Below are 12,431 nucleotides of genomic sequence, written 5' to 3' on the forward strand. Positions count from 1 at the left end.
TGGTAGAGCAATTTAACCAGCTCCCATTGTCCAACTTAGCATTAAAGCCTGCTTGGGAAAGGCTCCATATAAGATATACAGCCTTGGGAAAAGGTATGAGCACATACATTTATTCACAGAGGGTTTTTCTTGGTTTTAATATTTCCTTGCATCTATTCCAATCTGTAGCTTTTTTCAGGTTCTTTATTTGCATTTCAAGAGCAACATAAAAACATAACAGAACATAGCATAAATCCAAACAAAAAAACACAACCTTTTTTTCCCAGGTTTGCCAAAGGCCAGGCTCGGGACTATTACTACTCAACAAGCAAAAGAAATAAATTACAACTGTGAGGTTAAACATTGCACAATTTCATGTTTGAGTGTTAGTTCTGGATGCAGAGAACATCTATTCAGATTCCCTATAAGCAAGTCAGCAGTTGTTTCTTTTGTATGAGGTCCCATTTTTACTTGACTATACAAATCCTCTTAATTTTAGCAGCTCGTCTGGAAGTCTCATCTTGCCTGTTCCCTTGAAATTCATCTTCTCTCACTTCCTAACGTGGGATATGAAAAAAAGTGACTGCAAACAATATCCCCCAAACATACCCTCGGCACTTTTGAAAGTCCTATCTGCACCGCAGATAAACCCTAGGATATTCTCCAAACACTTCAAAGCTTCAAGACGTACCAGGCTCCCTTTAAACTGAAAGCAACATCTAGTCCAAAGGCATCAGAGCTAATTTCATTCCAGCTCCACACCCAGAAGGAGCCACCAGTGGTACCTGGGGACAAGGAAGGAGCAGCGGGACAAGCCCTGGAGTTAGAAGCCAGGCTGGCTATCTGCACTTCCAGGTGGCCCACAACCATTTACATGACAAGGGTTATTTTTAACTTGCAGACACGTCTGTCACTCCAGTGGCTCCTGGGCACCTTGCCATACTAATGGAAGATGCTTCAAATGCTTCCAAATTGTTCAGGGAGAAGGTCTATTACTGAACAGAGGTGCGCTGCAGATTAATTACAGAGCCTCCGCGTTAACCCTGCACCTCCCAAATAGCTGCGAGTAAACAATACCCGATAAACCTGGGTGCTTCAACACTGTAATATCTAAACAGGATTATTTTTCATTATTAAACCATCTTTAATAGAACCAAGCTCAAGAACTGGTCAAAATTTAAACCGTGATTTTAAAATTACTTTTAAGAACTGTTGGGTGCCATTCAGAAGGGTAAATCGTATTACTTTCCTTGAGACAAATCAAACATTGCACTGCAGAGATGCTGAGCAGGGCACTTTACAAACCCACAAAGCACGTCCCCCGAAAGCACAGTCCGCCTCGCTGCCCAGCTCACCCGTCCCCACACTGGCCAGCCTCAACAAAGAGCATCATCAACCTTCTCATGAATCTTCCTACACCACCATTTTCTCACTACATGCAAAACTGAGTTTGCGACACGGTGCTCTGGTCAATTTAACCTCCTCCGGAGCCGTCCTGGTCAGCGCAGGCTGCTCAAGCATGTCCAGCCATGGCGTCCAATTCCCAACCCCACCGAGAAACAGCCACCAACTCCTTGGCAGAAAGCCTGAGGTGGCAACCACCACGTCACAAAACTCCTTTCAAAACAGAAACTCATGAAAAGCCAAGAGGGAAAAAAAAAAAAAATAATCAAAATACAGCCAAAATATGATTTTTCTCCTCCCCAACCAAATTCTCATCCTCCTTTTTCCCCCCTTCCAGTCCCCATCACGTTGCCCTTCCCAGTAAACCCTCACAAATGCAAGCCGTCCCCTTGGTACAAAGGAATTTTCCCCTCCTCTCAGTTCTTGTGGCTTTGCTACCGTCAGGCAGAGCTTCGCGAAGCTGCTCGGCATCGGTTAATGTCCCAAACCCGTGAGCCAGTTCTTTTGCGGGGGAGGAAAAGCAATAATTACACACAACTTGCAACGGCATGTGAGGAGGGGAAGGAAAGTAGGTCAGATCTCACAACTCCTCGCCTTCGCTGAGGTTCACCAAATGCTTTCACTTAACAGTCATTTCAAAAATACAATTAAAATACTAATGGCATGGCAAGCGGAGGAAGCGGCAGGGTAGAATTGAGCTAGCGCTTGGTTTGCCTTTCTGTCCCTCTCTTTCACACAGATAATGTCATTTGCGTGGTGACAAGCAGCAAAAGGACCTGAACCAGCAGAAAGTGAAGCCCGTGAGACACATCCCTACACCAGGTGCTGACTCCTCTGATACTCAGAAGTAGGTCCAGGAAAACCAATTCCCTAAAAGAAGGGGTTATTCTTAAAAAAAAAAAAAAAAAAAAAAACACCAACCAAAACAAACAACAAAACCCAGCAGTGATAATTAAGAGATGGGAAAGGATAACCTTGGAGGTGTACGTAATTGGTATATGAATTATAAGCTGGATTTAAAAGCTTAAAAATAAAAAAATCCACATAAATATCTACCCCCCTCTTTACAGAATATCTCATTTTGCAACTGTCCCTGTTGAGAGGCGCAGTCCCCGAGCAGCAAATGCCGACGCAGTTTCGCTGACGTCTCCACTCCGACTGAAACCCGAAGGGCCAAACTTCCAGAACAGCTCGGCGCTCCCAGAGCACGTTTCGTAATTATAACAGGAGCTGTTGGCCGCCGCACTCTCACAAATCTGGTCTTTATTTAAGATTTGCCTCTACTCAAAGTTGCTTCAACTTCTCTTTCAATCAGTTTAAAAGCCGGTTTAGTCCCCAGCACTACAAGGCGGCATCTCTGATTTCAGGGCCACGCTATGCCAAATCCCTCCCCCAAAAAAATGCTACAGAAACACAGCGCGAACCTAAATTCAAAGGTCTGAATTTCAAATCAGTTCCCAAATTGCTGAAAGGATAATTTTACCCCAGCAGGCTCCATGCCAGACCAAGTTTCCCCATCGTTGGGCACTCTTAAGATTCAGCTGGACAGAGTGCTGGGCCATCTTGTCTAGACTGTGCTTTTGCCAAGGACCAGTTGGTCCTTGAGGTCTGTTCCAACTTGGTACTCTAGGAGAAGTACTGTCCGGTTTCCCACAGCCACCACAAACGCAAACCAGTGTGTCCCAACCAACTCTGCAGAAGATGCTCCCACCTGCGATGGAGGAGCAGCGCGTGCCCAGCCTGTGACCAGGTACCAAACCCGCAGTCACGCTGCTGCAAAACTCCCGACTCTTCATCGTTTCAGACGTGTTTTGGGTTCCCGATGTCTTTTCAGCATGTATTTTGCACTTGTTTAACCACGCTGAAACACATTTTCTCTTCTAGTTAAACCAGGTGCACTATTACAAATAAACAAGATGTAACTTGCCTCAGTGGGTGATGGTTCTTTTAAAAACACAGGTTTACACTGCTAAGGAGTGCTGCTTCGAAGAAAGTCTCCGCTTTCACTCTAACATTTCAAACTTGAGGACTCACAAATATTTAACACTCAAAAATCTGACCATTCCAGTAAGGAATTTTTGTCTATTAATGATAGAAAAAGGGACGGTTCAGTATTTTTCTCGCACTCCCATCTGTTCCTAAACTAAAAACTCATTCTAAGAAAATACTAATCTTTGACTGTATTTGTATAAAGGCAAGCGATCATTTCTAATGAAGCTGGGAAGCTGGATATAGAAATATGCTCATTAAGAACTATGCTACGGTTATTATTAAAACACCACAATAGTCCATCGTCTCATGCTTACACAACCTTGCATAACTGGAGCTGTCAGCATTTTCATTGTAAATTCTGCTTCCAAAGGTCTGTGATTTGCCTGTAAAAAAAGTGACTATAGCCCGAAATTTCTTGCAAGTTCTCTGCCAAGGAAGAACTATTTTAAGATTAGAAAACTATGCATCCATTGGAGTTGGTGGCTGGTTTGGGGCTTTATCTATACAAGTGGTTTAAAAAAAAAAAAAAATACTAAAAAAAAGGCAACTCAGCATCTTTGAAAATCTTCTGGCTCCAAAAAAAATATCCCTGAAGGAATCAAATTCCAAAAAGTTAACTTTTTTTTTTTCTTTAAAAAGCTGCGATTGTAAAATATGGCAGATAAGCCTGAAATGGGCAATTATTTGTGCTACTTTGCAAAACAGTTGCCACGCTGACACATTACCAACTCCCAGCGCCTCATCAACACCGATGTAAATAACAACCCTACCCATGCCCAATTAGTCTGCAGCTCAAGACCATGCCTCTGCCTAAGGACTGAGGATTTTAAAACGCAGAATGGACACATTAAGACTGATTTAATCTGGCTGCTTGTACAACTCCCCAGAATCCCAGCTAGCAATTCCTGGACTGGGCCAAATAACTTACTGAACCGGATCCCTCAGAGGGCATCCAGCCCTCACCCGAAGCTGTGGGGATGTCACATTCCTCCATAATGGGCTGTGATAATTGCCCTTCCTTTAAAAAAAAAAAAAAAACCCACCAAAAAACAAAAGCCCAGCACTCCGATTTAACTAATCAGTTTGAATTGTTAATCATAATTTGCAGATATCAAAGCCACTGCTCTTGTGAAAAAAAAAAAGAAAAAAAAAAAAAGAAAAAAAGGTAACAAGGGAACTCTGGGTGAACTTTTTGCTTTATTTTCCCTACCAAATTGGAAGCAGCATCCTGCTGCTCCTCCACCTCCTCTGCCCAGGGAAGATGAGCACCGTGCAGGGTTCCACCAGCCCTGCAACCTCGCAGCAGAGCAGCACCGGCATGGAGAAGACCCATGGAGGCGCCCCAGGGTGGGAGAGGGGACATCCCACCACCGCAGCATCCCTCCTCCGCATGCTGCAGCCCTGCCGGCTCCTGGGAGGGTGGGAAGCGCCTCGCAAGACCCCACATCCCAAACCAGGCAGGTCAGGGTGGCTAACGAGGAATGTCCAAGTGGACTGCGCTAACCGCCGTGACCACAGGTGATGTTAACCTTTAAGCACTGCCAACATTTTCACCAAAAGGAAGGTATTGCTCTGGGTACTGCCCCGAATCTGTTTATATTTGTACGTTGTTGGGTGCCAACAAATAGCTGTCACTGAGTTAAAACCCAAATGACCCCTCGTTACTCAGGTCAGAGCCCACCATAAACACACATCACCCATCAAAGAAGGTCTGTCCCCTTCATTGCCGCTCGGAGGAACCTCCCAAACACACGTTTAAGGCCATTTTGAACGACTGTGTTTTTCACAGGGCACAGAATCAGGCTGTCCCCCGTAGAAAGCTTAAATTAGCCCTTTGAAATTTGACCTAAATTAACAGAACTGAAACGCATTGTTACTGCACCAGGCGAGGGCTTGGTGTGGGTGCTCCAAGGACAGCGTCAAGGCATCGCACGTGGGGAAGGGACTAAATTAGCTACCCAGAACGATAACACGCAGCTTGGGCAACGGGAGGTCAAGGGAGAGCTTGCTATTTATCAAATATATGTCTAAACTAATTATTCAGTTCACAAAGTAACCCTTCAACCTATGTGTGCGGTCAGAGCCCTTTTGAAATGTTGGCTATCATCAAAGGCCTTCACGGCCCGCGTGGACAGAAAGAGAATGGGTCCTTTGTCCGTGCTGGGGTAGACCTAAGTAATTCTAAATACTTAAAAGCAGAAAGTCTTTATACTCCCTAGGATAAAAAAAAACACAAACGTAAACACTTGATGGAAGATATAATTCGATAGTTGACAGTCCCCAAACGAACTCCTACAGGTTCCGTTTCCGCTCACGCAGCTCAACAGCTATTGCCACCACTGCTCGAGGACGAAACCACCACAACCAGTGACCACCACACGCGGGATCCAGCCCTCTGGGACCACCCGTGATATCAATATGGACATTATAATTCACAACGGCTCAAGATCCCATCGTCACTGTAAATAATTTGACACGTACCAGAGTAACATCTCACGGTCACAGATGAGATTCAGAGCTCAACGACTCCAGCGTTCTCTAAAGGTGTTGAGCGAAGTGTGCGACCAAAGAGATCAGACTGACCACGTATAACCCAAAGCGAAGTACCTCGATGCATGACAACGTCTTGCACGTATCCTGCATGCACCCACACAGTTGATTACCCCATTAGATAAATTCTGCTTAAGTATTACCTACCCAGCAGAACGGTAACACACAGCTTGAGCAAGGGAAGGTCAAGGGAGAGCTTGCTATTTATCAAACATATACACATAAATACATAATATATGTACTTAAGTACATACTTAACCACATACTCTGAAGAAAACAGTTGCAAATCTCCCCAAAGTTCTGTTTAGCTAAGAGACCAGAGTATATTCTCTATTGCAAAGGAACGAAAAGCCACAATCTCAATCCCTGTTAACGTCGCATACAGCTTTTTGAATATTCTGAGTCACCAAGACAATAAACAGCAACAGTAAAGGCCCCTAACATAAAAAAAAAAAAAAGACAAAATTTAGAGCATGTCCATGGAGAAGACTTGGGAACAGATCAACACGTGTCACCAAAGGTCATGGCCCCATCGACCTTCTCAGCTGGGATGAAATATCATAGATCCAATGACCGCACAGTCAGCAGCCCTACCCAAAATCTACATTATTAGAGCACCTGACCCCCCAAATTAGCTGTGGCCAAAATGTTTGGCATCCACTAAATTAAAAAAAGACATCTGCTTTGTCTTTGAAGAGATTTTTTGAAGGGTTTTTTTTTTGTTTTTGTTTTTGTCATGCAGAGCTTGTGGGTGGCAGTGATGGAACCCAGAGAAGGTGATTGTGTAAAAACTTGAGGTTTGTTTTTTTTTTTAAATGGGTTTAACAAAGTACATAAAGGAGGTTTTCTTTCCCAAATCTCAGATATAAATCCCACACAATTCCCTGTATTCTGCAGCATAAAAGCTCTTATTATACCATTAACTTAAAAGCGTGGTGGTTTGGGTTTGGTGGTTTTTTTTCTTCTCATTTCTGGTAATCATTCAGGTTCTCACGTCTAAATTTGTTTCATGTCAGTAACATTCCTGCCCAGGGAAGAAGTTTTAAAACCTTTTTAACAATTTACTCTTTGATAAAACCCAGATTCCACCCCCTGGATATTCACTGTGGAAGAAACATATTTTTTAAACTGAGCTTTTTAAAATAAAAGCTATTCTTTCCCTGAAAAGCTGAAAAATTATCAGGCAGCATTAAAAAAATATTAGTTTTCTCCCTGTAAAATATTCCACCAATCATGCAATCACGTTCTTTCTGATTTAACCCTAAAACTAGGGGACCTCACTACAAACAGCTAATCTGAAACCAGAATTATTCATGATTTGGTCATTCCTCCAAAAAGCCAAAAAGGCACCAGATGTGCAATTAACAACTCATACAGTAAGTGGTGATGAGAGTTGGGCTTTATTTTTTTAATGCTCGAGTTACCTTCAAAAGAAAAAAGAAAAAAAAACCCACAAAAATCTTTGCTATGAACAATGTCTATGGCTGACAGATGACAATATTGCTATACTTTAATTTTTTTTCAGGAATGCTTGCTAGGGAGGAGGGCTCATCGTCTCTAAATAGCACATCCCCTGCCATCAATAAAAACGTACTTGGAATGGATTCTAAAAATGTGTTAGCTGGTGACGTCTATTTTTAGAGGCAGTGGATAGAAACAAATAAGTTTTGCATGAAAACATGTTAAATAAAAACAAAGCTGTATCCGTGGACATGAGCAGTAGAATCTGTAAAGGCCAAATTCTCTCCAGCGAGCTCGCAGGATGAGAAATGCTCTACGGACTATCATGTTGGTTTGACAGTTGTGGTATCAGACACTTAATCGCTCCTCCAAAGGACAGATGAAACCTTACGAAGGAAGCCTGGCTTTGCCCCCGCGGTGCTCAGGGAGCAGGAAAGATCCTACACAATACAGTAAAGTCATTCTTAAATACAATCAGCTCACGACAATAAAAAAAATAAAGCAGCCTCTCCTCTTAGAGAAGAAAACCACTTTGCAAAGTTTGAGGGACGGATATACCTGGAAGAACGTACCAACAGGTGCAGGCTCAAAACAGGAGGTTTTTATCAAAATGCCTCTTCCAATGCGAAGGGGTCAATCAGCCTTTGCTTTCACAGTAGTACACTGCAATCCTCGCTATTCAGATCTCAACATCCACACTTCCAAAACTTGCAATACGGTGTCCATACCGACTGTTCTTGGGTATTAACAGCAATAGGGAAACTTATTCCAACTACAAACACCAATAAAGCTGCGACACCATTTTTGCAGAGTTCCCGGCAAAATTAAACTTTCAGGACAGAGGACTGAAAACCACTGGGATTTCTTTTTCTCTGAACTTCTGAGGTTAAGACAATGGCGGAGACGGGCAGCCACACAGCCACGTCGTTCCTCGAGACAGCAACACGTACGTGAGTGCAACAGCCCGGCTTCCTTACAGACCCATTCCTGAACACTTTCAGCCGCCCTCTTTGATTATACAACGTGATGACAGTCCCAAGTGAAATCACTGACACCGCTCGCTTGCACAAGATTAAACAAACACATGCTTGCATGAACACAGCCCATGTGCGAGCAGGAAAAGACAAAAAACATAACTCTTGAGGGCTAATCTGTTGCTTGCCTTAGATTTACCAAACCACATAAAGATGTTGACTTCTATTTCAGAGGTTCAAGCATTTAAAATGAACCAGTTTTACGGAATTAAGGATTCTAGAGTGATTTACCTTCAGGTTCCAGCGTGGCGTCTTCGACAACTAAATTAAACGAAGGTCGAGCCAGGGTAAGTCCAGCCATGGTGAACACCACCAGGCAGATAAGGCAACCCGAATCCCAGCCGACCATCTTTTTACAGTAAATTCCTGGTCCATTTCCATATCTCCATGTGGACTTTAATCCCATCTGAACACCTCTAGAGAAGCATGGAGAGAAAGCAGTGCCTTCGGCCGGGGTAAGACCTCCTCCCGTGGAACGACGGCTGCTGCTGCGGGGAGGAGAGAGATTTAACACTGTCAGCGAAAACATCTTAAAACACAAACCAAAAAACCAAAGAAAACTTCAGAAAGCCCCGAACAGAGCTGAGGTGAGAGGGGGAGGAGGAGAAGGATGGGAAAAATAGTTTTCCAGTTTCAAGAATATGTGAAAAGTGAGTGACTTTTCATTTTCTGTTAGCAGTTTCCATCATCACCTGAGGCATAACCAAGTCCTCCTTGTTTTCACAAAATCACTTCTCAGCACATATTTAGAGAGCTATTTTACTGACAGAAAAATATACAGTTTTTAAAAAAAAAAAAACCAACAGGCGCACACATGTGCAGGCACATAACCCGTAATGCTACAAAATTACCACAATTATACAAATTATATTCTTGTTATTGTTTGAAAGTTTATGTAAGTTTGCCTTGTTTTTCATTCCTTCACCTAAGCAGTTCTGCAGCCAGCTGAATTTGCAAGAATTTTCCACCAGAAGAAAAAAAAAAAAAAAAACAGTTGAAAAATACTCTCTAGACTTTTGGATAATCTGTAAAACTTCATTTCACCTCAGGACTTCCAGCCCCCCTGTGCATGTACCTTCTTCTGACTCAGTTCAGTGTCCTTTTTAAAGCCTGAGCGTCCCGTACAGGTGAACGGCTCCAGTCTTGGCAGGGATACTGGTTAGCTACGCTGCGTTACAGGCAATTAAAACCTGTATACAGTGTGGTACAGATCGCAATTTCACAGGAGACCTCCCCAGCATCATTGTCCATTCATATACGCTAACCTGCACGCACACGTTTTTCTTCTCTCTCTCTCAACGATGCTTATTGATATATATATTTTTCATATGAGGGGGGTAAAAAAGTCTATTTTACTCACAGTGAAACTAATTTAAATGGATGGAGTTAAGTGGTAATCCAGCCAGAAGAGAGAAGCAAAGCGGTACCAAAGAAACTGGCACTGCCTTCAGGGGACCCTGTTGCCCCCACACCCAGATGCCAGGTGAGGGTCAGAAGAGCATCCTCACAGGGTGATTTAACAGCTCAACCAGAAAATTAGACCTGATTTTCCGCTTCAAAAATAAAAGATGGTAAACCTCAGCAAATGGATAAAAGAAGTAACTGCAGCAGTTGTTCTAATCTGGCCAATGATTCATCTTGGATGTGATGAAACCCAACTGAAGCTTAGAGAGCACTCATCTTGAAGGGAAAAATAAACCCTCTTTTTCCCTCTTGCCCTCACTCATTAAAAAAAAAAAAAAAAAGCAGGGAATGTAGAGATAAAGGCAAAATTCTCAAAACCCTCTGTCATTTGGATGTGGTACCCCAGCATACAGCACACAGAAACACAGACAAATATTCTCCCTTTATAAAGCCAACCCTTAAAAAGCTTAAGTGGATTTTATTAGCCTTTTGCTACCTGCACGTACAAACCCAGTTCGCAGTGCTAAGGACAGAAATGCTGTTGAGGCATCTTTTATCTTGGGTACTATATACAATAACTTCTGAAGTCAGTAGAAACTGATTTTAGACGATGTAAAGAAGGCACTTGGGGAAAATAATTAATACGTGGTATTTCAGGTGCATCCCTGATACTTTAGGGTGAGCTTTTTCAACCCCAGCTGCCATCACCTCAAAGCTCTGCGCCTCTTTCCGAGATGTCAGCATAGTGTGAGCATCCCAGACCACGAGCCAGCAACTACGATTAAATCTCCAGTGAAAACACCCCCAGACCACTGAAAAAAAAAAAAAAAAACCAAAAAACATTTGCGAAGAGCTCACCGAGCACTTCTCTAAATCGGCGCTGAGCAGGTGTAGACCTGAAGAGAGCGAGCTGTGTCTCCGGGAGCGCTGTGCGTTTGGTGGAGGACCGGAGCGAGCCCTCCTGGGTGCCACCAGTCCGGTCACCCACCGGACTCGCTGTCAGACAGCCACGGCTCTTGTAGCTCAGTTTATCCAGCTGTAAAGCTGGTAGAAACTCTAATTAACAGACTGGATGTAATGCTAATTGAATTTCCATAAATCATCCTGTAAAGCCCGATTAAAGGCGACATATATAAACGCGACGTCTAATCATAATTTTGCAAAAAGAAAACACACCGAAACGCCAGCATATATTCCAGACTCTTTTACCAACATTAATTCCCCATCTACTTCAGCTGTTTCAGATTTTTAGGCTAAACTAAACACCGCTGAAAGCACGTTTGTGGTTCCTACCCTCGCCTGACGTGCCCGAGCACCGCACAAGGCTACCTGACCACGCATCTTCTCACCTGACGATTTTTGCCGGCTCCTGCACCTGACCATCTGCCGGCAGAAAGCAGGGACTCCTCATCCACAGGGCAGCAGAGAATTCAAAGCTGTGCCTTGCCAAGGCGCAGCAACGCCAAAAAAAAAATAAAAAATCAGAGCTCTGGACCCATCCGCAGGGCCAAACCACTTTTTACCGCCACGCCAGCGCCCAAGGTTCGAGGATTGCCCTTTCCCAAAAGCAGCAGAGCCCAAGGAAGATGAAACGAAAGCAAATTCTTTTCATAGTTTAATGGCCACAGTTGCTGGGGGACGAGTCTCTGGAAAGACCTCCTGCGCCGGATAATTATGTACCTCTATCTCAATGTTTGGAACACAGCCCCAGCATGCTTTTTGGCCTCCACAATTCTGGCTTCCTGACTACAATACCATAATCCCTCCTGGAGTCTCAGACTCAGTGAAAGCCACACGTAGTGTTTATTTTTCCCCTTGAAAGGGAACTCTGTCTCTCTTCTCAGCCTACACTTCGGGGAGGAGTTGTCAGCCCCCAGTGATTGATGGCTCTCCTTGCCACTCGCTCATCAAGTCAATTTTCACCTCGTCACATACCTGCCCAAATTTCTTTGCCAAACTGACAAGCATGGGAAAGCAGACTGGTTTGGGAGCCCAACCAAATTCCTCCAAGCTGTACTTCAGCTTAAACACACTCACACACACAAACAAGTAGTACTTGTTCAGCAGTGGCATTAATTAAATTCAATGCTCAGTGTTCTTTTTAATCTACTTCCATTGTTGTTTATAAGATGTTTATCACTCCCCAGGGAGGGCACAATTTGTAGAGTATGTTAACCAAATCAATACATTGCTCATTGTACGGCTCTTCAGCATCTTTCTCCATCAGGCAGAGAATAGCAAAATCTGAATGAAATATGGAGCTTCCCTCCCCAAGGAAATCCCAAGCGTCCTAAAAGCCCGGTAGCTTCATCAGAAAAATCCAGGTACATGAAGCTTTAAAGCTAACAGCTTTGTATAGGCATACACACACACATATACATACACATAAATATATATATACACACACATATATATCTAACAAGACTCTTTATACAGTTCAATCTCCAAGCAAATCTGAGCATCCCAGCTATTAAAAATTAATTCTGGAGGACTAATGGGAACCGGCTGGCAGCTTCAGTACTTTTTCATTGTTTGAACTTCTTTCATTTGCTTTTCCAGGACTATCCTGTTTATCTCAAGTCTTCAGCCACTAAGAGATTGGGGGGG

The 12,431-nt window shown here is 43.4% G+C and overlaps 1 protein-coding gene across 1 annotated transcript in view; it reads right to left on the bottom strand.

Moving 5' to 3' along the window:
* FGFR2 (fibroblast growth factor receptor 2) overlaps positions 1–11,235 on the bottom strand; it is an 84,272-nt gene extending 73,037 nt beyond the window's left edge. Inside the window, 2 exon segments of the mRNA XM_009881656.1 lie at positions 8,652–8,908; positions 11,174–11,235. Of these exon segments, the coding sequence (XP_009879958.1) occupies positions 8,652–8,908; positions 11,174–11,235 (319 nt within the window).
* Positions 11,236–12,431: the final 1,196 nt, after the last annotated feature.

The sequence above is a fragment of the Charadrius vociferus genome, unplaced genomic scaffold (genome assembly GCF_000708025.1).
Source record: "Charadrius vociferus isolate BGI_N301 unplaced genomic scaffold, ASM70802v2 scaffold282, whole genome shotgun sequence".
Classification (NCBI taxonomy): Eukaryota; Metazoa; Chordata; class Aves; order Charadriiformes; family Charadriidae; genus Charadrius; species Charadrius vociferus.